Raw genomic sequence first — 15,913 nt, 5'->3', positions numbered from 1 at the left:
TTGACAACATGCAGGAAAACCAAGATAATGAAGATTTGGTCTCCAAGCACTTTTTATTGGATCCCGAACTTTTCTTGCTGAGACTGTACTCAGAAAATCATGTTTATAATAATAAGTTATCAACCTCAGCCTGATCAATGCAAAAAAAAAAAAAATAATAACATTGTGATAGAAATCAAATTGTAGACCATTTGCTAAGAAACGGACAAGGCAAATCGAATTGTTTTAATGGATTAATTTTACTTCCCTGTAACCGACTGTCTGAATGATGCTATAAGAATAAACTTTCCTCTGTAATCGATCCTCATGATGCACCTTTCTGGTGTAGTAGGATCAGACTGGATCACCTCTTCCTGTGTGAGACATGATCTCTGAGATGAACTTTGACTTTTGGACTCTGAGGCACAAATGCTCAAGTCTTGTTTACTTAAACGTGCATTATTCCGATGTCTTTTATTGTTTTCACATCAGTAAAATTTACACATCAGGCAGCAGTGACCCATTGCATGACGTAACAATAAATGGATTTGTGAATAGATGATGTTTGGTGGCAGTAGAAAGCCTTAAAACGGGATGTTTTGTGTCCCTGCTCCACCTGTTGCTCTCATGTCTTTGTTAAATCCGCCCGCGGTTCTCGGCGGCGCCGCTAGAGGGCGCCAGCTGCTCAAGCTCGTATCCAGACTGCGCGACATGTGGCGGAGACTTTATGAAAGCTGCGCTCCGTTTTCGGCCCAAAACTATTCCCACACGGCGCATTTCGTCGGCATTCAGTAGCGGGAGCTCCAGAAAACCGACCCGTCGGAGGATAAAAAAAGAAAAACAACCGGCCGCGGTGAGTGACGCGTCCCGATGCTAAGCGCGGCTAGCGGCGTAAGCAGGTGCTGTTGTTAGCTTCCAGCTAACCGCGAGCTAACTTGTGACCTTCAGTGAAACCGCCGCGCCTCGGCTTTATTCAACATTTAATCTCTTTTCAGCCGCGTTCGCGGCCGTGCCGGCAGAGGCCGGCCGGCCGCGGGGCTAGCCGTGTTGTTAGCTGCCCTGCTAACCAACAACAACCATGTTAGCGTCGTGTTGGCACTGCGGGAGCAAGTTGGAGCTAATTCTGTCTCCAGCAGGCCGAACTGCAAAACAAACTGCAGACAAGAGTTCAGTCCGCCGCTGTCTCGGTCCCCCGTGTGATGCAGGGGACGGTCTGGACGCGGTGTTGTGCTGTAATCCCACTAAGTCCAGGGGACAGGGTCAACCTGAGGGAAAGTGGGAGCTGCAGCTGGTCAGGTTGTTTGGAAATGAGTCGAGAGAAAAACCGAGACTGTCACAAGTAGACAAGGAGCCTACGTGTAGGGAGAAACAGAAAGTTAGCCTTCAGTCTGGCTGAACTAATACTGAAGCGTTCAGTCTGGATATCAGAGCTCAAACTCTCCATCTGAGATTTTTCCTGTCAGAAAAGACTAAAAAAAAAAAAGTTCTAATTCAGTTTGGTTCATGCACAGCTGCTCCACATGTGTATCCTTCATGGTGAAGCTCTCTCCCCGGTGCAGTGACACCTGAAGAGACTCCTGTTTGGGCTTTATACAAGCTTAGATGAGGACTTGATCATTAGATTGATGTGTGCTGAAGCAGGAAAGCCTCTAAGACGTCTCCCTCGAAGATCAGACTCTCCTTAGGCCACAAATCAAATCTGAAAGTCACAGAAAAGACAGATGCACTTTCACCTAAAAGCTCAGAATCGGTCCTGGAGCAGTCATTTCATTGATTCATGTGCAGCTGCACCACATATTGCACACGTGTCGAACTGGCGTCCTGCATGCAATGGTAAATGATTTGTCTCTTCTCCAGCCGTTCACACAGCAATGGAGGCGGCGGCCGCCATGCGAGGCTCTGAAGAGTCTCGGCGCTTCGCCGGGTCCAGTTGTTGCTCCGGTTTCAACTTGTAACGAGAAACTCCTCATTCTGGACGAGATTTATGAAGACGTCAACGTTAGATCGAGGTGTGCTGAAGCAGGGGGAACCGTGCAAGGTTCTTTCGTCTTCCACGAAACGTCAGTAAACAACATTTCTGCGCCGTTCGTCTGGCAACAAAAAAAAAACCCCAACAGCTTCAGATTTTGTTGACAGCAAGTCGTACTTTAATGCTCCAGTGAGCCGGCGGAACACACCGACACTCTGCGTGTCTCCTGCAGATGATCGTCGTCCATCTCCGTGATGCAGGTCACTTCCTGTCTAGATTGAGTGGTAGAGGGTCGGTCCCGGTGGCTCCTCGCTGACAGCTGTGACGAGTCGCAGCAGTCAGCCGGGTCCAGTTGTTTCAGCTTGTTCCTCGATAACATTGACGGTTTTGTCCCGACGGGCCGGCAGCTGTACGTTAATGTCAGGATCTCAGTGGCTGTTTCTCCCTTTGTGCAGCGGCGTTATTCAGCCGTGGCGTGGAGGTTCTCCGTCCAGGGAGAACATGCAAACTCCTCATGGAACAGCTTCCCGAGCCGTGGTCCGATTATCGTCTGGGGGGAGAATTGAGTATCGGCCGATCTGAAGCGTACATTTTGTTTATACACTAAGGACATCGATGCTCGCCGCCACTGAGAACATCGATGCTCGCCGCCACTGGAAACATCTTTTCCAAAACGCTCCGTCTCAGTGGAAACTTTTCTGAAACACTGCCGCCCTGCTAAAGGGTTCTTCTGCACGTGCTCAGTAGATGGGCAAGAAGAACAGTGGTGTTCTCCAGAGTGTCATGACTCCCAGTCCATATTCTCTGGGGACTTTTATTTTGACAGTCACCGTAATAACAATCCAACGTGCTCGTCTGTCCATTCCAGTGTTTGTATGTACGCTGTAGCGTGTTGTTCTCTGCCTGCATGCGTGTTTGTTTGGTTTCATTACAAAACCTACCAGCAGCACCGACTCACTACACCATTGTCAGCGTTTCTACCGTTTCCATGACAACGGACGTTGCTTTAAAAAAAACGTCATCACGTAAACGCAAAACTTTTCTGAGACGAAAACACAAAGACGATGCGTTTTCACTGGAGTGAACGGGGCCCGACAAAGTGGTAAAGGATCCAAAAGCTTTAAAGGAGTGACATTGACATGATCGCCCGCTGCTCGTTCACTCCTCTTCTCTCTCGTTCAGACGTCGCAGCCGGCTGTTTTCACTTTCTACTTTGGAATATTTCCACATCGCAGACGTTTTGGCTGTGGCGTGTTGTGATCCTGCGGGGTTGTTACGTCATTGTTTGAAGCACATTGCAAACGGTGCTCAGATCATCTGCTCTATGTTTAGACGATAAAGTTTTTGTGACGTCACCTGAAACCAGAAATACAGAGTCGAGTTAAAGAAGCGTGCAAAGCTGGAAAACGTGTGACTATCGTCTCTTTGATTTTCTTCTTTTTTTCTACGCTTCTCTTTCATTGTGCTCACGATCGTTGTGTGTTTTGGGAGCTACCTGAAAGCCTTTAATCACAGCAGCATTAAAAACCTAATGTGGTTGTTGGAAGTTTGTTTGCCTCTGAAAGTGAGTTCCTCTTCCCTCCACGTATTCCAGCGACGTCCTGAAGCTTTTCAACCAGGGGTGTTAAATGTTTTTGGTTCAGGACTGGGCCAGTAAAATTGTGCCATAATAACCTATAAATTTACACGTTTTCTTTGTTGTGGCACCGAGAATATGAGATGAAAATGTCTATATTTTCCCAAAACTAAATGAGTCCAGTCTCAACATAAAGCCAGTTTTTATAAAACCTTCTGGTTTAACTGGCAAATAATGTCTAATCGTCTCGCTTCAGCTTTTCATCATCGACTGTTGTGTTATTTATTCCACGTAAAGCTTAATTGTTCTCCGGTGTGTTGCAGTGGTGATCGGGACAGGACGGGGCCAGACATGACCGGAGCTGGAAGCGGTGAGGCGCTTTCTGTTTTTACCTTCTCCGCCTCAGAAAGTCTTGTCGTGTCTCGTTGTTTGCAGCGATGAATGAACCGCTTCTCCTCTGCAGGCGGTCAGGGCCTGCCTGACGGGCCAGACGCTGAGGAGGCGGAGAGGTGTCCCATCTGCCTCGCCGTCCTGCCTGGCGGCGAGCTCGCCATGCCCGACAGCTGCTGCCACGTCTTCTGCCTGCGATGCCTCCTGACGTGGGCCGAGGTGACGCTCCGAGCCGACCGACTGCTACCTTTTCAAAATGATGGCTGTGCTGACGCCGTCTTTGTTTTTTTGGGGGTCTGCAGATGGCTGCTTCCTGTCCGGTGGACCGGCGGCCCTTCAGTAAGGTCTACAGGTGGGACGGCAATCTGAGCTGTGTGCAGGTACGTTGGTTTGTCAGGGGAAGCTTCAGGGAAAATTCAGTAGTCGAACACGCATCATATTATGAATTTGAGATACTTTACAGTAACAAACAACCTTATAAAGGTTCATATTGACTGAATTCAAGCTTTAAAAGTGTCTGAATTGGAGATATTTCTATAAAATATTGACCTCTTGCTATCGAGCACGACTTCCCTGCTGCATGACGCAGTCGTCTGGGCTTGTGGTGTCGAATGCAGAGATTTTAAAAGGCGTGTTGCACTAAAGACACACCGACCAGTCAGAATAAAGTGTGAAGAGTGAGATGTTGTGAATCCTGGCGGAGATGAACTGGGACAGTGTCTTGGTTTTTTTCAGGTTCCGGTGAGGAAGCGTCCGACTCCGGCTGACGCTGAGACCTGCTGCTGTAGAAACCCTGAGCAGAAAGTCTGTCTCAAGTGAGTTTCCACATTAAATCACTGTGCCGCTTTTTAACAAATGTTTTGGAAAAGTTGCGTTTCTTTCCCCGTTTTCACGGGTCCGTGGTGTTTTCAGAGTCTCAGTGAGTTGTTGTGTTTTTTAGGAGCAAGCCCACAAGAAGATCGAGGCGGCAGAAGGCGGAGAGGACGGCGGACTCCAAAACAAAAGGACTCGTGAGGAAATGTGTGTCCAAACGTCTCCGTCTCCACGTTTCGTGTTCGGCTACACCTTTTGTTGTTTACGTGATCTGACAGCTTGTCTTTCTTCTTTCAGGCAATGATGAGGATCCTTCTTCACTGAGCAGGAAGAAGGTCTGACTTCATTTTTAACCGTTCCACGTTTCTTTTAAAGCTTCGATGCTCTCATTGACCGACTTTGTCTTTGAATTGAAGGTGAGAGGAACCGAGTGCTGTACCTGGTCTCCGCCTCCTTGCGTCTCGTCGATGTCGTCAACACAGGAAGTGTAAGTGACAGTCAGTGTGTGAAGTCATGTCAACTTATTGCCTTTGTTGTTGTTTTTTCCACCCAAACTTTATTTATAAAATATTTTGAACATTATAGACACACAGTGTGAATTACAACCGTGTTAGAAAAATAAAAAAAGTAAACCTAGAGTCGCATCTGAAAGTCAACAACCTACTACCAGGCCAAACACTTAAGGAAAAATAAAAATTTATTAAAAAAGATAGATAAATTAAGAGAAAAAAGATGGCGAGATAAATAAAAGGAGATAAGAAAGTAAAGAGATAGATAGATTAAGGGAGATAAAGTAAATAGATGAATAAATAGATTAAAGGAGATAAGAAAAAAATAAATACGATAAATAAATTAAGAGTTAAAATAAATATATGAACAAAGATAAATTAAGGGAGATATAATAGATAAAGAGGTACATATAGCACGTTTCAATCTGCCAACTCCGAGGATAGGTCCAGAGAAGAGTGTATATAGTTTAGAAAAGGAAAACTTGTTGCTTCTGTTGACGTTTGTTTTTGCCGTGGTCCTGCAGACCAGATCCTGTCTGGCTGACAGAAGAAGTACCGTACGACACTGGATTCAAGCAGTGCAAACCTCAGGCACAACACTGTCCATGGATCTCTCCCGCTGCTCCCATCCCCGCCAGCGGCGCCTCCAGGTAATCACTTCTTCTGCAGCCTCTCTGCAAACCTGGAGTCAAACTCTGCGCCTCATTTGTGACCATTCCAACTCATTTTGTTGAACTCAGGTAGAAATGTGGCTGCATGTCTTCTGGAGTCAGTCAGAGAAACTCTTGACGGTTCTTTTGCCACTTTGCTGGTTTACAGGCAGAGCTTCTATGGAACTAGTTGGAACCACAGTCCATTTCCATTTGGACTCATCTCATCTCCATTTACCCCCAGCCCATCGTTTGGCCCGAGTCATTTCGGTGAGTCGCATCACACACGAGTCCCCGTTACGAGTTCTCTTTGGCTGACGACTCTGCTGTTAGGAGTGAGTTGATCTGCAGCCTGAGCTCTGGGATCAAAGCTCCCGTCCTCATTTTCCTTAAGATTACAGATTACTAAAAAATTAACTACCTTATTGGCTTGAAATGTAGGTTGGATTTTTGACGACACCTCAGGTTGTTCGTAATACATCAAAAAAAAAAAAAATCTGCATTAAAGCTAAAGTCTTTTGGAATACACCAGCGTATTATAATTCTCAGTGTTTGTTGCAGGGTTTACAGCCAGCAGGAGGCTTTAATCCAACCAAACCTCAAAGGAAACATTGATTTTTTTGTTAATTTCTTAACACTTTGGTTTTTGCTCCCATTTTTCATAAGCTGAACTCAAAGATCTAAGACAATATATATATACACCAAAGGCCTATATCTTTCAAATATTGTTCACAATTTTGTCTTGGTCTGTGTTGGTGAGCATTTCTCCTCTGCCGAGAATAAACCTTCCACCTCACTGGTGTCTCGTATCAAGATGCTGATTAGACGGCAGGACTATTGGACAGGTGATCTGTTGGCTGGACACAATATAAACATATTAACAGGAAGTTGCAATTCTTAAAGTTTCCTCTTTTTAGAAGTGATGTCAGTCTGGAGTTAGGACCAGAGAAAGTGTGATGTTAAAGAATGAACCTTTTCAGCTCTGAACAACATAAGACCTCGGATTAGAGACGGAATTCATAAACTTTTGAAAACGGTTCTATAGTTTATTCTGATCGGATTCCACTCAGTAGGATTGACTGGACATATTAGTCCCGCTGCTAATATTCTGACATTTTATGTGTGATGGTTTCCCTGACAGCCTTCACACCAGCCTGTTTGTGTCCCGCAGTGTTTCAGGGTGTCGTCTGCGCCATCACGTGTCCCAAAGGAGGTGAAAAGCGAGGAGGCAGAGGTTCAGCCTCCAAAGCTCCCACCAAAGAGGCAGAGGCCCGACCGTCCAGACGGTCTGTGCGCAACAAAAGCCAGGAAGAGGCTCCAGCATCTGACGCAGCGTCGCCGCCGCCTCAGTCCAGTGTGTCCGACTCCGACTCGTCCGCCGGTCAGCCCGGCAAGACCTCTCAGGTACCCGCCAAGAGGAAGGGCAAACGGGTCACAAACCGGAAGGCCAGCGGGAAACGGAAAGCTCCAGCAAGAAAGAAACACTCCCCCGAGGTTGTTAGTCAAGCGGCAAGTGAAGAAGAGGTGGAGGAGGAGGAGGAGGAAGAGGGTGATAAAAGTGACAAGGAGGAGAAGGAGGAAGAGAGAGATCAGCAGGAGCACGACCTGAACATCGGAGAACAGCAGCAATCTGATGCTGAAGGAAGCGTGAAAGAAGATCACGATGAGAGCAACTCTGCTGACGAAGACGGAGCAGCGGCGCTGGTGAACAACGTGGCGCCGGACAGTGATGAAACTCAGGAACAATCTAACCAAGACAAACAAGAAGAGAAATCTGATGACGACGAGGTTTCCTACCAGTCGGACTCACCTCCTCCCAGCCCTCTTTCCTCCTCCGAGGCTCCCCAGAGTCAGAAAGAAGAGGAAGAGGAGGAGAAGGAGGAGCCTCCCAGTCCAGCTTCCCCTGGAGAGGACTCCGAGGATCAGACGTCGATGAGTCCCGCTGCCCCTGAAGAGCCACCATCTGCACAGTGTGATGACCAGGATTCCAACATGGACGTCTGTGAGGATTCACAAGAAGCCAACGAGAAAGACTCTTCAAAAGAAGAAGTCGCCGAATCGGCCGAGAACGTGGAGCAAGTGGTTTCGTCCTCACCGGCAGAGTCCGAGGAAAATATCGCAGGCGCAGAATCGAAGCAATCTGAGGTTCCCGACGCAAAAATGTTGGACTCTGAGGAGCATTCAGGAGTCGAGAGCTGCGAGGACGGCGTCAAAGATGAGAGCTCAACCAAGGATGACACGAGCATCGTCCCCATGGACTGTAGTTCACCGACGAGCGAGCAAGAGGACAATCCCAGGTTGGAAATAGCGAGTGAGAGCGCTCCGCCGACTGCTGCAGAAACTGCTGCGACTGCTTCTGAAAGCCGGCGCGCCAAGGAGGAGGGGAGCGCCAAGGAGGAGGGGAGCGCCAAGGAGGAGGGGAGCGCCAAGGAGGAGGGCGCCAACAAAGGGGGTGTCAAGGAGGAGGAGGAGGGAACCAAGGACCAACATGACAGAGACAAAAGCCAAGAGAGGAAGAATGGAAAGCCTCGGCGCTCTCGCTTCCACTCCCCCACCTCCACCTGGTCGCCAAAAAAGGACTCGAAGCGAGAATCGTCCAGACACTCGCGCTCGCGCTCCAGAGAACGCGATGGCAGCCCGTCGTCAAGACGCTCCTCGCGAGCTCGCAGCAAAGAGAGAGAGCGGGATCGAGATGGGGAGAGGGACTATTCCAGGAGAGATCGCAGTCGTGAAAGGAGGCGGCGGCGGTCCAGGAGTCGCACTCGATCCAGATCCCGCTCCCGGTCAAGATCTCGATCCAGGACCACGTCGTACAGGCGAGGTCCCAGCCCCGACCGGCCCACATCCAGAGAGCATTCTCCTCAGAGGAAAGAGCGATGGGGCGGCTGGAGGTCCGGGCCCAGCGGGGGGTCTGCTGGCGAGGGGCGGAGGCTTCAAGGAGGCGCTGGCCGCTTTGAAAATGGTGTCCCTCCAGAGAGTTCTCCTGAGCGCCAGGGCTGGTCGGAGAATCCTGACTGGGTCACAGAAAAGACTCGGGCTGAACCTGAGGGAAGGAACCGGGACTTTGGCAGCTCACGCTGGGAAGACCACCGCAACAGTGGCGGGAACCGAGGAGAGCCGCGGGGACGAGGGGGCCGCGGAGCGTTTGACCTCGGCCGGGGCGGGGGGCGGGGCGGCGGCAGCGGCGGCAACCGGAGCTTCTATAACCAACAGGAGGAAACGGGCGACAACCGCTGGCAGCCCCGAAACAACTTCTCAGGTACAGGCACCAATTCAGGGAACGACGCGTACAGCCGCTTCAACGAGAACCGGGGCGGCGGGCGGAGGAAAGAGTCCGAATCGAGCGAGTCCATGCTGGACCGCTCAGGCTGGTCCTCCGCTTCCAGTTGGGCGGTGAGGAGAACGCTGCCTGCCGACGTCCAGGATTATTACTCTAAGAGAGAGAGGGGAGGAGCAGGCATCTGGAACCGACAAGAGGAGGAGCAGCCGGCTGCAACTCCAGGTCAGTGGCTTCTTCTCTGAGATCTTTATTCAATGGGTTTTATTCTCCTGCTTCTATGGCTGCTTTACTCCAGTGTCAGTCTCTCTAATGACTGTTGATGTGTTTTTAAACTCATAATAGTTCATCCAATCTCCAGTCACGAGTATAGACAAACACGTGAGTAGAAACATGCGCAGTGGAAAAAGTCAGTTTTAAAAACAGGTTGAACCTTCTTGGGCAGCAGTAACTTCAAATGGACCTTTCCATTTCATCAAATGCTCAAGAGGGAGTTTGGTGAATTCTTTTTGATGGAACAGGTTTTAGGTCATTCATGTTCCTAGGTTTGTTCTGCAGCGTCTCTATTGGATCCAGGACTGGAATTTGACTCCAGGAAGCAAATGTTCTGTTCTTTAAACTTCTCATCTCCTCCACCTGGTCTGGTCGGTCCAGAAACCTTCAGTATTCTAAGTTTCTAGCTCCTCCTTGATTTTCCTCATATAAATATTGGCTCATAGGAGCTGCATTCAGAATCTGGTGTGTCTGTGTGAGCTGGACTGGCTCCGCCCACACATGCCCATCTTGGGAAGAGGAGGAAGTACTTCCTTTCGTTTGATTTCTGATTGGCTGGTTGGAGCAACACACTTTTTAAAACCTGAAACAAGCCAGGGACAGAGAGGACAGACTGTCTTCACTTCTGGAGTGTCGGTCCAGGTATGGAGACGAGTAGTACTGTTTCAGCCAGTCTGAGGTCTTTGACTGGCTGAAATTCAGGATCAAGGCTGAGGTTAGGGGCAATACAATGTTGTTGGATACTGACAACTGTGTGAAACTGTTGAAAAACTATATAATATGGGACTTGTGTGTTGTACAAAAACAAAACAGCACCCACTTGTGGCCCAACTGAAACTGCAATTCTCACTGTTTCTGCCATTTCTGTGTAAATGAGCATCAATTTCAAAACGTGGCCATGTTCCCTGAACCCAAAAAGCCTAAACGACGTGTTTTACCATGAAACGTTGTCATGGAAACGTGGCCAAAGAATCACTGTTTAATGGAGCTTGAGTTCCTACGTTGTGCTGGGTTTACTAAAGAACAGCACCAACTCAGTGGACTGGTGTCTAAACTACAGTCTCATTTCTGTTTGTATGTTGTAAAACCATTTATTCTAATAAATCTAGTTGGATTCCGCTTTGTATTTTTTTCCCCATTCCCACTTGTACAGCGCATACTGACGCAATGTAAAGTAGTCAGTGTACAACTTGAAATGACTGGAGTTTTACCGTCGCCTAACAAAAGCGAGGTCAGTCCTCAATGAAAAGGTCATCATGTGACTCGTTCCTGTTACGAGGTTGCAGGTGTGATAAAGTTGGTGTTTTTGCTCGCACACGCTCTCATACTGGTGACTGGAAGTTCAACATGGAACCTCATGGCAAAGAACCTCAGAACCTCTGAGGATCTGAAAGAGAATTATTGCTCCACATAAAGACGGCGTAGGCTGACGTACGAGACTGAAGATATTGATCACTGGAACCTCGTCCTGTGTTCTGATCAGACCAAGATGAACTTATTTCATTCAAACATTGAGAAGTTCGAAGCAGTGAAGTCACTTTACTGAGCGGTGACTCACGAGTCATCACGTTCATTACCTGGTTCGCTGAGTCATTCTGGCTCCAGCCGTCCAGCTGCAGAGGAAAACAGGAGTGTCACTGTTGTGCTACTGCTGTAGAAATATATCACATTACCCACTGGAGTCGACCTGTGGGTGAAAGCAGCCGTGCTGCTACTGCTACTAGCTGCTACTAGCTGCTAGCGCAGGGGTGGGCATTCCTGGTCCTCGAGGACCGCAGTCCTGCACGGTTTCTATGTGTCCTCACATCAAGACAGCTGACAGCAATTATTGGCTCGTTATCAAGCTTTCTGCAGAGCCTCATCATGACAACTCAGGTGTGTTTGAGCAGGGAGACGTGGAAAACATGCAGGACTGCGGCCCTCGAGGACCAGCAATGCCCACCCCTGCGCTAGCGGCTAGCGGCTCCTGAAGCTCATACAGCAGGAAGCCCGACTCAGCTGCTCCGCTCACCTGGTGGAGCTCCGCCCCTCCCTTACCTGAAAGTTTCTGAGTGATGGTGGAGGAAAAAACACATTTCGCAAAGCTTGTAGAAATAAGTACATGAATAAATACATAAAATAGTACATAGCAAATACTGTTCAAATACGACTGTAGCATGTATTGTGTTGCATTTAATGCTGTCCCCTATAATTAGTTCTTTAAAATCACATATAGAAATATATACTGTAGATTTGCCATTCTGGACACCTGGTATTTACTTTAATCTACAGCTCTACCATCACAATGCTTCTAGAAGGGAAAGGAAGTGGAGCTGGGTTTTAATTACTGCATCAAGAACAAAACACTGCGAAGTTCAGGGTTTTAATGTTGAGCAAATTAGTGAAAATGTTGTTTTGATTTTGAGAAATATGAAACAAATGAACATTTATTACCACATAAAGACACAGAAGTATCAAAAATTGGTACAGTTGAGTAGCAGTACTGGGTTTAAAGGTACTCGTCCCTAGTTAAGGCAGTGCATGAAAATAATGTACCACAAAATATTGACACGTTTCCAACTTGGATATTTTCACTTCGAAGTGTACTCGAGGTGTACTCGGGGTGTACTCGCTGGCGGTTTAGACATGAACGGCAGAGTTATTTTGAGTAGACGGTCAATTTACACACAAGCTGTACACAGACTACTTTACTTTGTGCTGGAGCGTCGCTTCTTGGTGTCGATCAAACTACATTTCTGTCTTTCTAAATCCGTCTTCTCATTGTGCGTTCCAGACCCCCCTAAGAGCGAGGCTCCGCCCCTGGTGGTCCCGGGCAACGCCCCGGTGCCGGTCATGAACATGGTCCCCCCCCAGATGAACGTGCTCCACTACCCCCTGCCGGGCCCCCGCGGCGCTCTGCCGGTCAGCCTGCAGCCCGCCGCGCCCTACGCCATGCCCCCTCAGGTCCCCATGCACCTCCACCCCGCCGTGCCGCTGCTTCAGGTGCCCGCCGTCGGCGCTCAGGGCCTCCCGCCCCCTCCCCCGCCGCCACCGCCCATGCAGCAGGGCAGCCTGACGGCGGTGACGGCGGCGTCCCAGCCCGACAACCACGCAGCACAGGTACTCAGGACGTGACCGGGGGGGCGGGTTCACATGTTTGTTTCCCACAATCCTCACCGTCCTCTGCCTTGTCCTAGATGGCGAGCACCATGGGGGGTTATGGGAAACCCAGCCTGCTTCCCACGCCAACCAAAGCCATGGTGGGGGCGGTGAGCCAGGGCCCCGCCGCCGCCATGGCGCTGCCGTCCTCCACCACTCAGCACAGCAGGGCTCAGGCTGACAGCTCCAAAAAGGAAAAGGTAGCGCACACACACACACACACACACACACACACACACACACACACACACACACACACACACACACACACACACACACACACACACACACACACACACACACACACACACACACACTCAAATCGTACAATAACTGCATGTCTGTGCTCTAGAAACAACAGATCCAGGAAAAGGCGATAAATGAAGTGAAGACAGCCATCAAGCCGTATTACCAAAAGAAGGAAATCACAAAGGAGGAGTACAAGGAGATCGTCCGCAAAGCAGTGGAGAAGGTAAACGAGCGGCGCCCACTAGTGGCCCTACACGCCAACTGCACAGTTTTCAGCTCACGTAAAACACATGGTGTTTACGTGAGCCGTCGTTTTCACTTGAACCGACGGCTCGGCGGCGCTCCGGTCGTTTTCCCACTCAGAAGACGGAAGTTTGTTTTTCTTTCGCTGGAATGAATCACCGCCTCGTTTAATGTCACAGTTCTTCTTTCATCAGAAGTAGTGGAATGTCTGCATGTTTGCTGCTTGGTCAGTACATAATATAGATAATATAGATATTTAACCTGTTTTTATGAACAGCGACTTTATCAGAGGAATAAATGTTTCACTGCTCAAATCAAAAAGATTTTCTCCTCTGATATCGGACGTTCTTTTTTTCTTTCCTTTCATTTCTCTTTCTTTTCCTAAACAAAATTAAATAAAACTTAGTCCTCGCAATTTTAATCATTTTATTTTTTAGATATATCTTTGCATGAGTGTTATTTGCCGAGGTCAGCGACCATGAGAGCGGCGGCGTTCAGGATGTTTGTTCTTCGTCTTGAACAATCTTTTGATTTTCCTCCTCAGGTGTGTCACAGTAAGAGCGGCGAGGTGAACTCTGGCAAGGTGGCCAACCTGGTGAAGGCGTACGTGGACAAATACAAACACGCCCGCAAGAAATGAGACCCCTCCCCCTTTCCCCCCCTCCCCTCCCCCCCTCCCCAGCTGCCGGGGCGGCGTCGCCCTCTCACACACACTCAGCTGCTCAAGTGCAATTTCCTCTCGCTGGAATTGGACCTCCGAGCCGAAAGACGACGGAGAGCCAGAGTTTTTCCTCCTCTTCTTCTTCTTCTTCTTCTTCTCCTTTTTTTTTTTTTTTTTGATATCTCTACCTTTTCTTGACAGATTTTTTCTATAGATTTTCATATTTTGTTAGAAAAGATGGACCCAATCAGAAAAAAAAAAAAAAAATTGTAATGCAAGAGCCCTTTATTTTGCATAGATATTGGCGGTGGGCGGGGTCACGTCGACGCGGCGCTCGCCAGCTCGTGTGCTGGAGAGCCTCTCCCAGGGCGCTGGCTGCTGCAGCGGCGTCCTCGCTTGTGTAAATCAGCTAAAGAATTTCCGCCTCCGACGTGTGCGTTGCCTTTATCGAGAGTCTGATTGGTGCGATTGTATCCGGGCTCTGATTGGACCTCGGCCGATCGGCGCGGAGTGTATAAAGTGAAGGTCTTGGAGGGGGTCGACCTGGCGGAACAGACTCCGCCCCCTCCCCGCCCGACCCTGTAATAAATGTGGATGTGTGAACACGAACTGTGCGAAGTATCCAGAAAGTAGTGAAATAAATTAGCTGCTTCCTAACGAGCCGTGTGTCTCCGTCATTGGTCGACTTCAGAATCAATACGTTTGATTTTACTGATTCAGATCTGATGGAACATTTCAGCTGCCAGACCTGGAGAACCGAAACCTTTAACTTGTACTTACCAATTTATTATTTTATTTTTATTTACATGTTCTCGCTGTGCAGAGGTTCCCTATGACTTTGTTTTAATGAGTTTAATGATATCTGACTACACCCTCTCAGGCTTAGAATAAAGTTGAAATCATTCATTAGTTACTAGGAGATGAAAGCAATGAAAAAAATACTTTTGTGTTTGTGTATCGCAAAGTTTCAAAAAAATTCTGCCACAATTTACTTTAATATTCATAAATAATATTAATCATTTATTTCTGAGTTTTACAGCTAAAAGACATGAAATTCATGCTTAAATCAACATTTGTACAAAATAAATATGGTAGTTTTATTTATATATGTATATATAGATATATATATTCATATATATGTCTGAGGAAAGTGCTTTTATACAGTAACCTGGATGGAAAAAGTATTTCTGCCAATGCAGCTCATTTGGAGAGAAAGCTTTAGTATTTTGATGTCGTCTCCACCCGTGAGATGTTGTGGATTTCCAGGACGTTACAGCTTTACGGCCACACGGTGGCGTCACAGCCTTTTATTTATTTTTCTGTGCGGAGAGGAAGAGTTTTCAGTGTTTCAACACTGAACGTGTCTCAACATCTAAAGATGAAAACACCAGTGAGATTATTTCCCTGCAAACATCTTTACAGTTTAATCCATGTTTTTTTTAAAAACCCATTCCTGCGCAGGGAGAACGTGTTCTCGTCACACTCCGTCCACTCCTGATGTAAACGAAGCAGAGAAGAAGAAGATTAAACTCTCGCTGCATGTTTGCCTCACACAAAGCTGTAAATTTCAAATAAAAGTTAACAAACAGCTGAGAATAAATTACATTTGTTGAAAGTAAAATCTGTATTAATCATCTATGAATTCCACCATTACATTAGTTTCTACTTGAACCTTGACATATTTCCATAAATTTTAATAAATTATTTATTACTGACATCCATCATTGTCAAATTGCTCCTTGTTCACACGTGAATGTTCGTCTACAAACATATTAAGTAAATATATTTGTCTAAATAAAGAAAGCAAATCTGGTAACAGGTGATTTTGCTTCCTCTGTTTTGTGAAATTGATCTTGGATACTATAAAAAAGAAGGAGGATCAACGTTACACTGCAACCTTCTGAAAACGATCCATCTGTATAGAAATTCTGAAAACGGTGTAGTTCTCATGTTGGGCCACTAGTGGGTGCTGTTTGTTTTTGCAATGAAACCACACAGAGAGCTGGTGAGAACACACATTGGTACGGACAGACGACCAAGTTTGATCGTTACTATTGACGACTGTGACCATAGCGCCGACGTACAGAATCAGTTCTTTCAGAAAAACTGCATTTTACTCCCCGTTTCCACGGCGACAGAGTTGGAACATTTTGCGTGTCGTTTTGAAAATGGTGTCCATCGACACA

At 47.5% G+C, this 15,913-nt stretch overlaps 1 protein-coding gene across 2 annotated transcripts; it reads left to right on the top strand.

Annotated features, from left to right (window-relative positions):
* The first annotated feature begins 642 nt into the window (after positions 1 to 642).
* Positions 643 to 14,386, top strand: scaf11 (SR-related CTD-associated factor 11). Of its 2 annotated transcripts, none has more exons than XM_080492207.1 (15): positions 643 to 832; positions 3,848 to 3,894; positions 3,988 to 4,133; positions 4,217 to 4,294; positions 4,650 to 4,729; positions 4,855 to 4,934; positions 5,025 to 5,062; positions 5,144 to 5,214; positions 5,761 to 5,886; positions 6,056 to 6,156; positions 7,058 to 9,388; positions 12,210 to 12,535; positions 12,613 to 12,774; positions 12,927 to 13,046; positions 13,611 to 14,386. In XM_080492207.1, exons 2-15 carry the CDS (start codon positions 3,876 to 3,878, stop codon positions 13,704 to 13,706), a joined length of 3,774 nt encoding a protein of 1,257 aa, XP_080348333.1. In that variant the 5' UTR covers positions 643 to 832; positions 3,848 to 3,875; the 3' UTR covers positions 13,707 to 14,386. The 2 variants fall into 2 exon arrangements, with proteins under 2 accessions (XP_080348333.1, XP_080348334.1); XM_080492208.1 differs by having other exon boundaries at positions 12,936 to 13,046; positions 13,611 to 14,382.
* The last annotated feature ends 1,527 nt before the right edge of the window (positions 14,387 to 15,913 follow it).

This window comes from Lipophrys pholis, assembly GCF_963383615.2.
Source record: "Lipophrys pholis genome assembly, chromosome: 22".
Classification (NCBI taxonomy): Eukaryota; Metazoa; Chordata; class Actinopteri; order Blenniiformes; family Blenniidae; genus Lipophrys; species Lipophrys pholis.
This window is presented reverse-complemented; position numbering and strand designations above follow the sequence as displayed.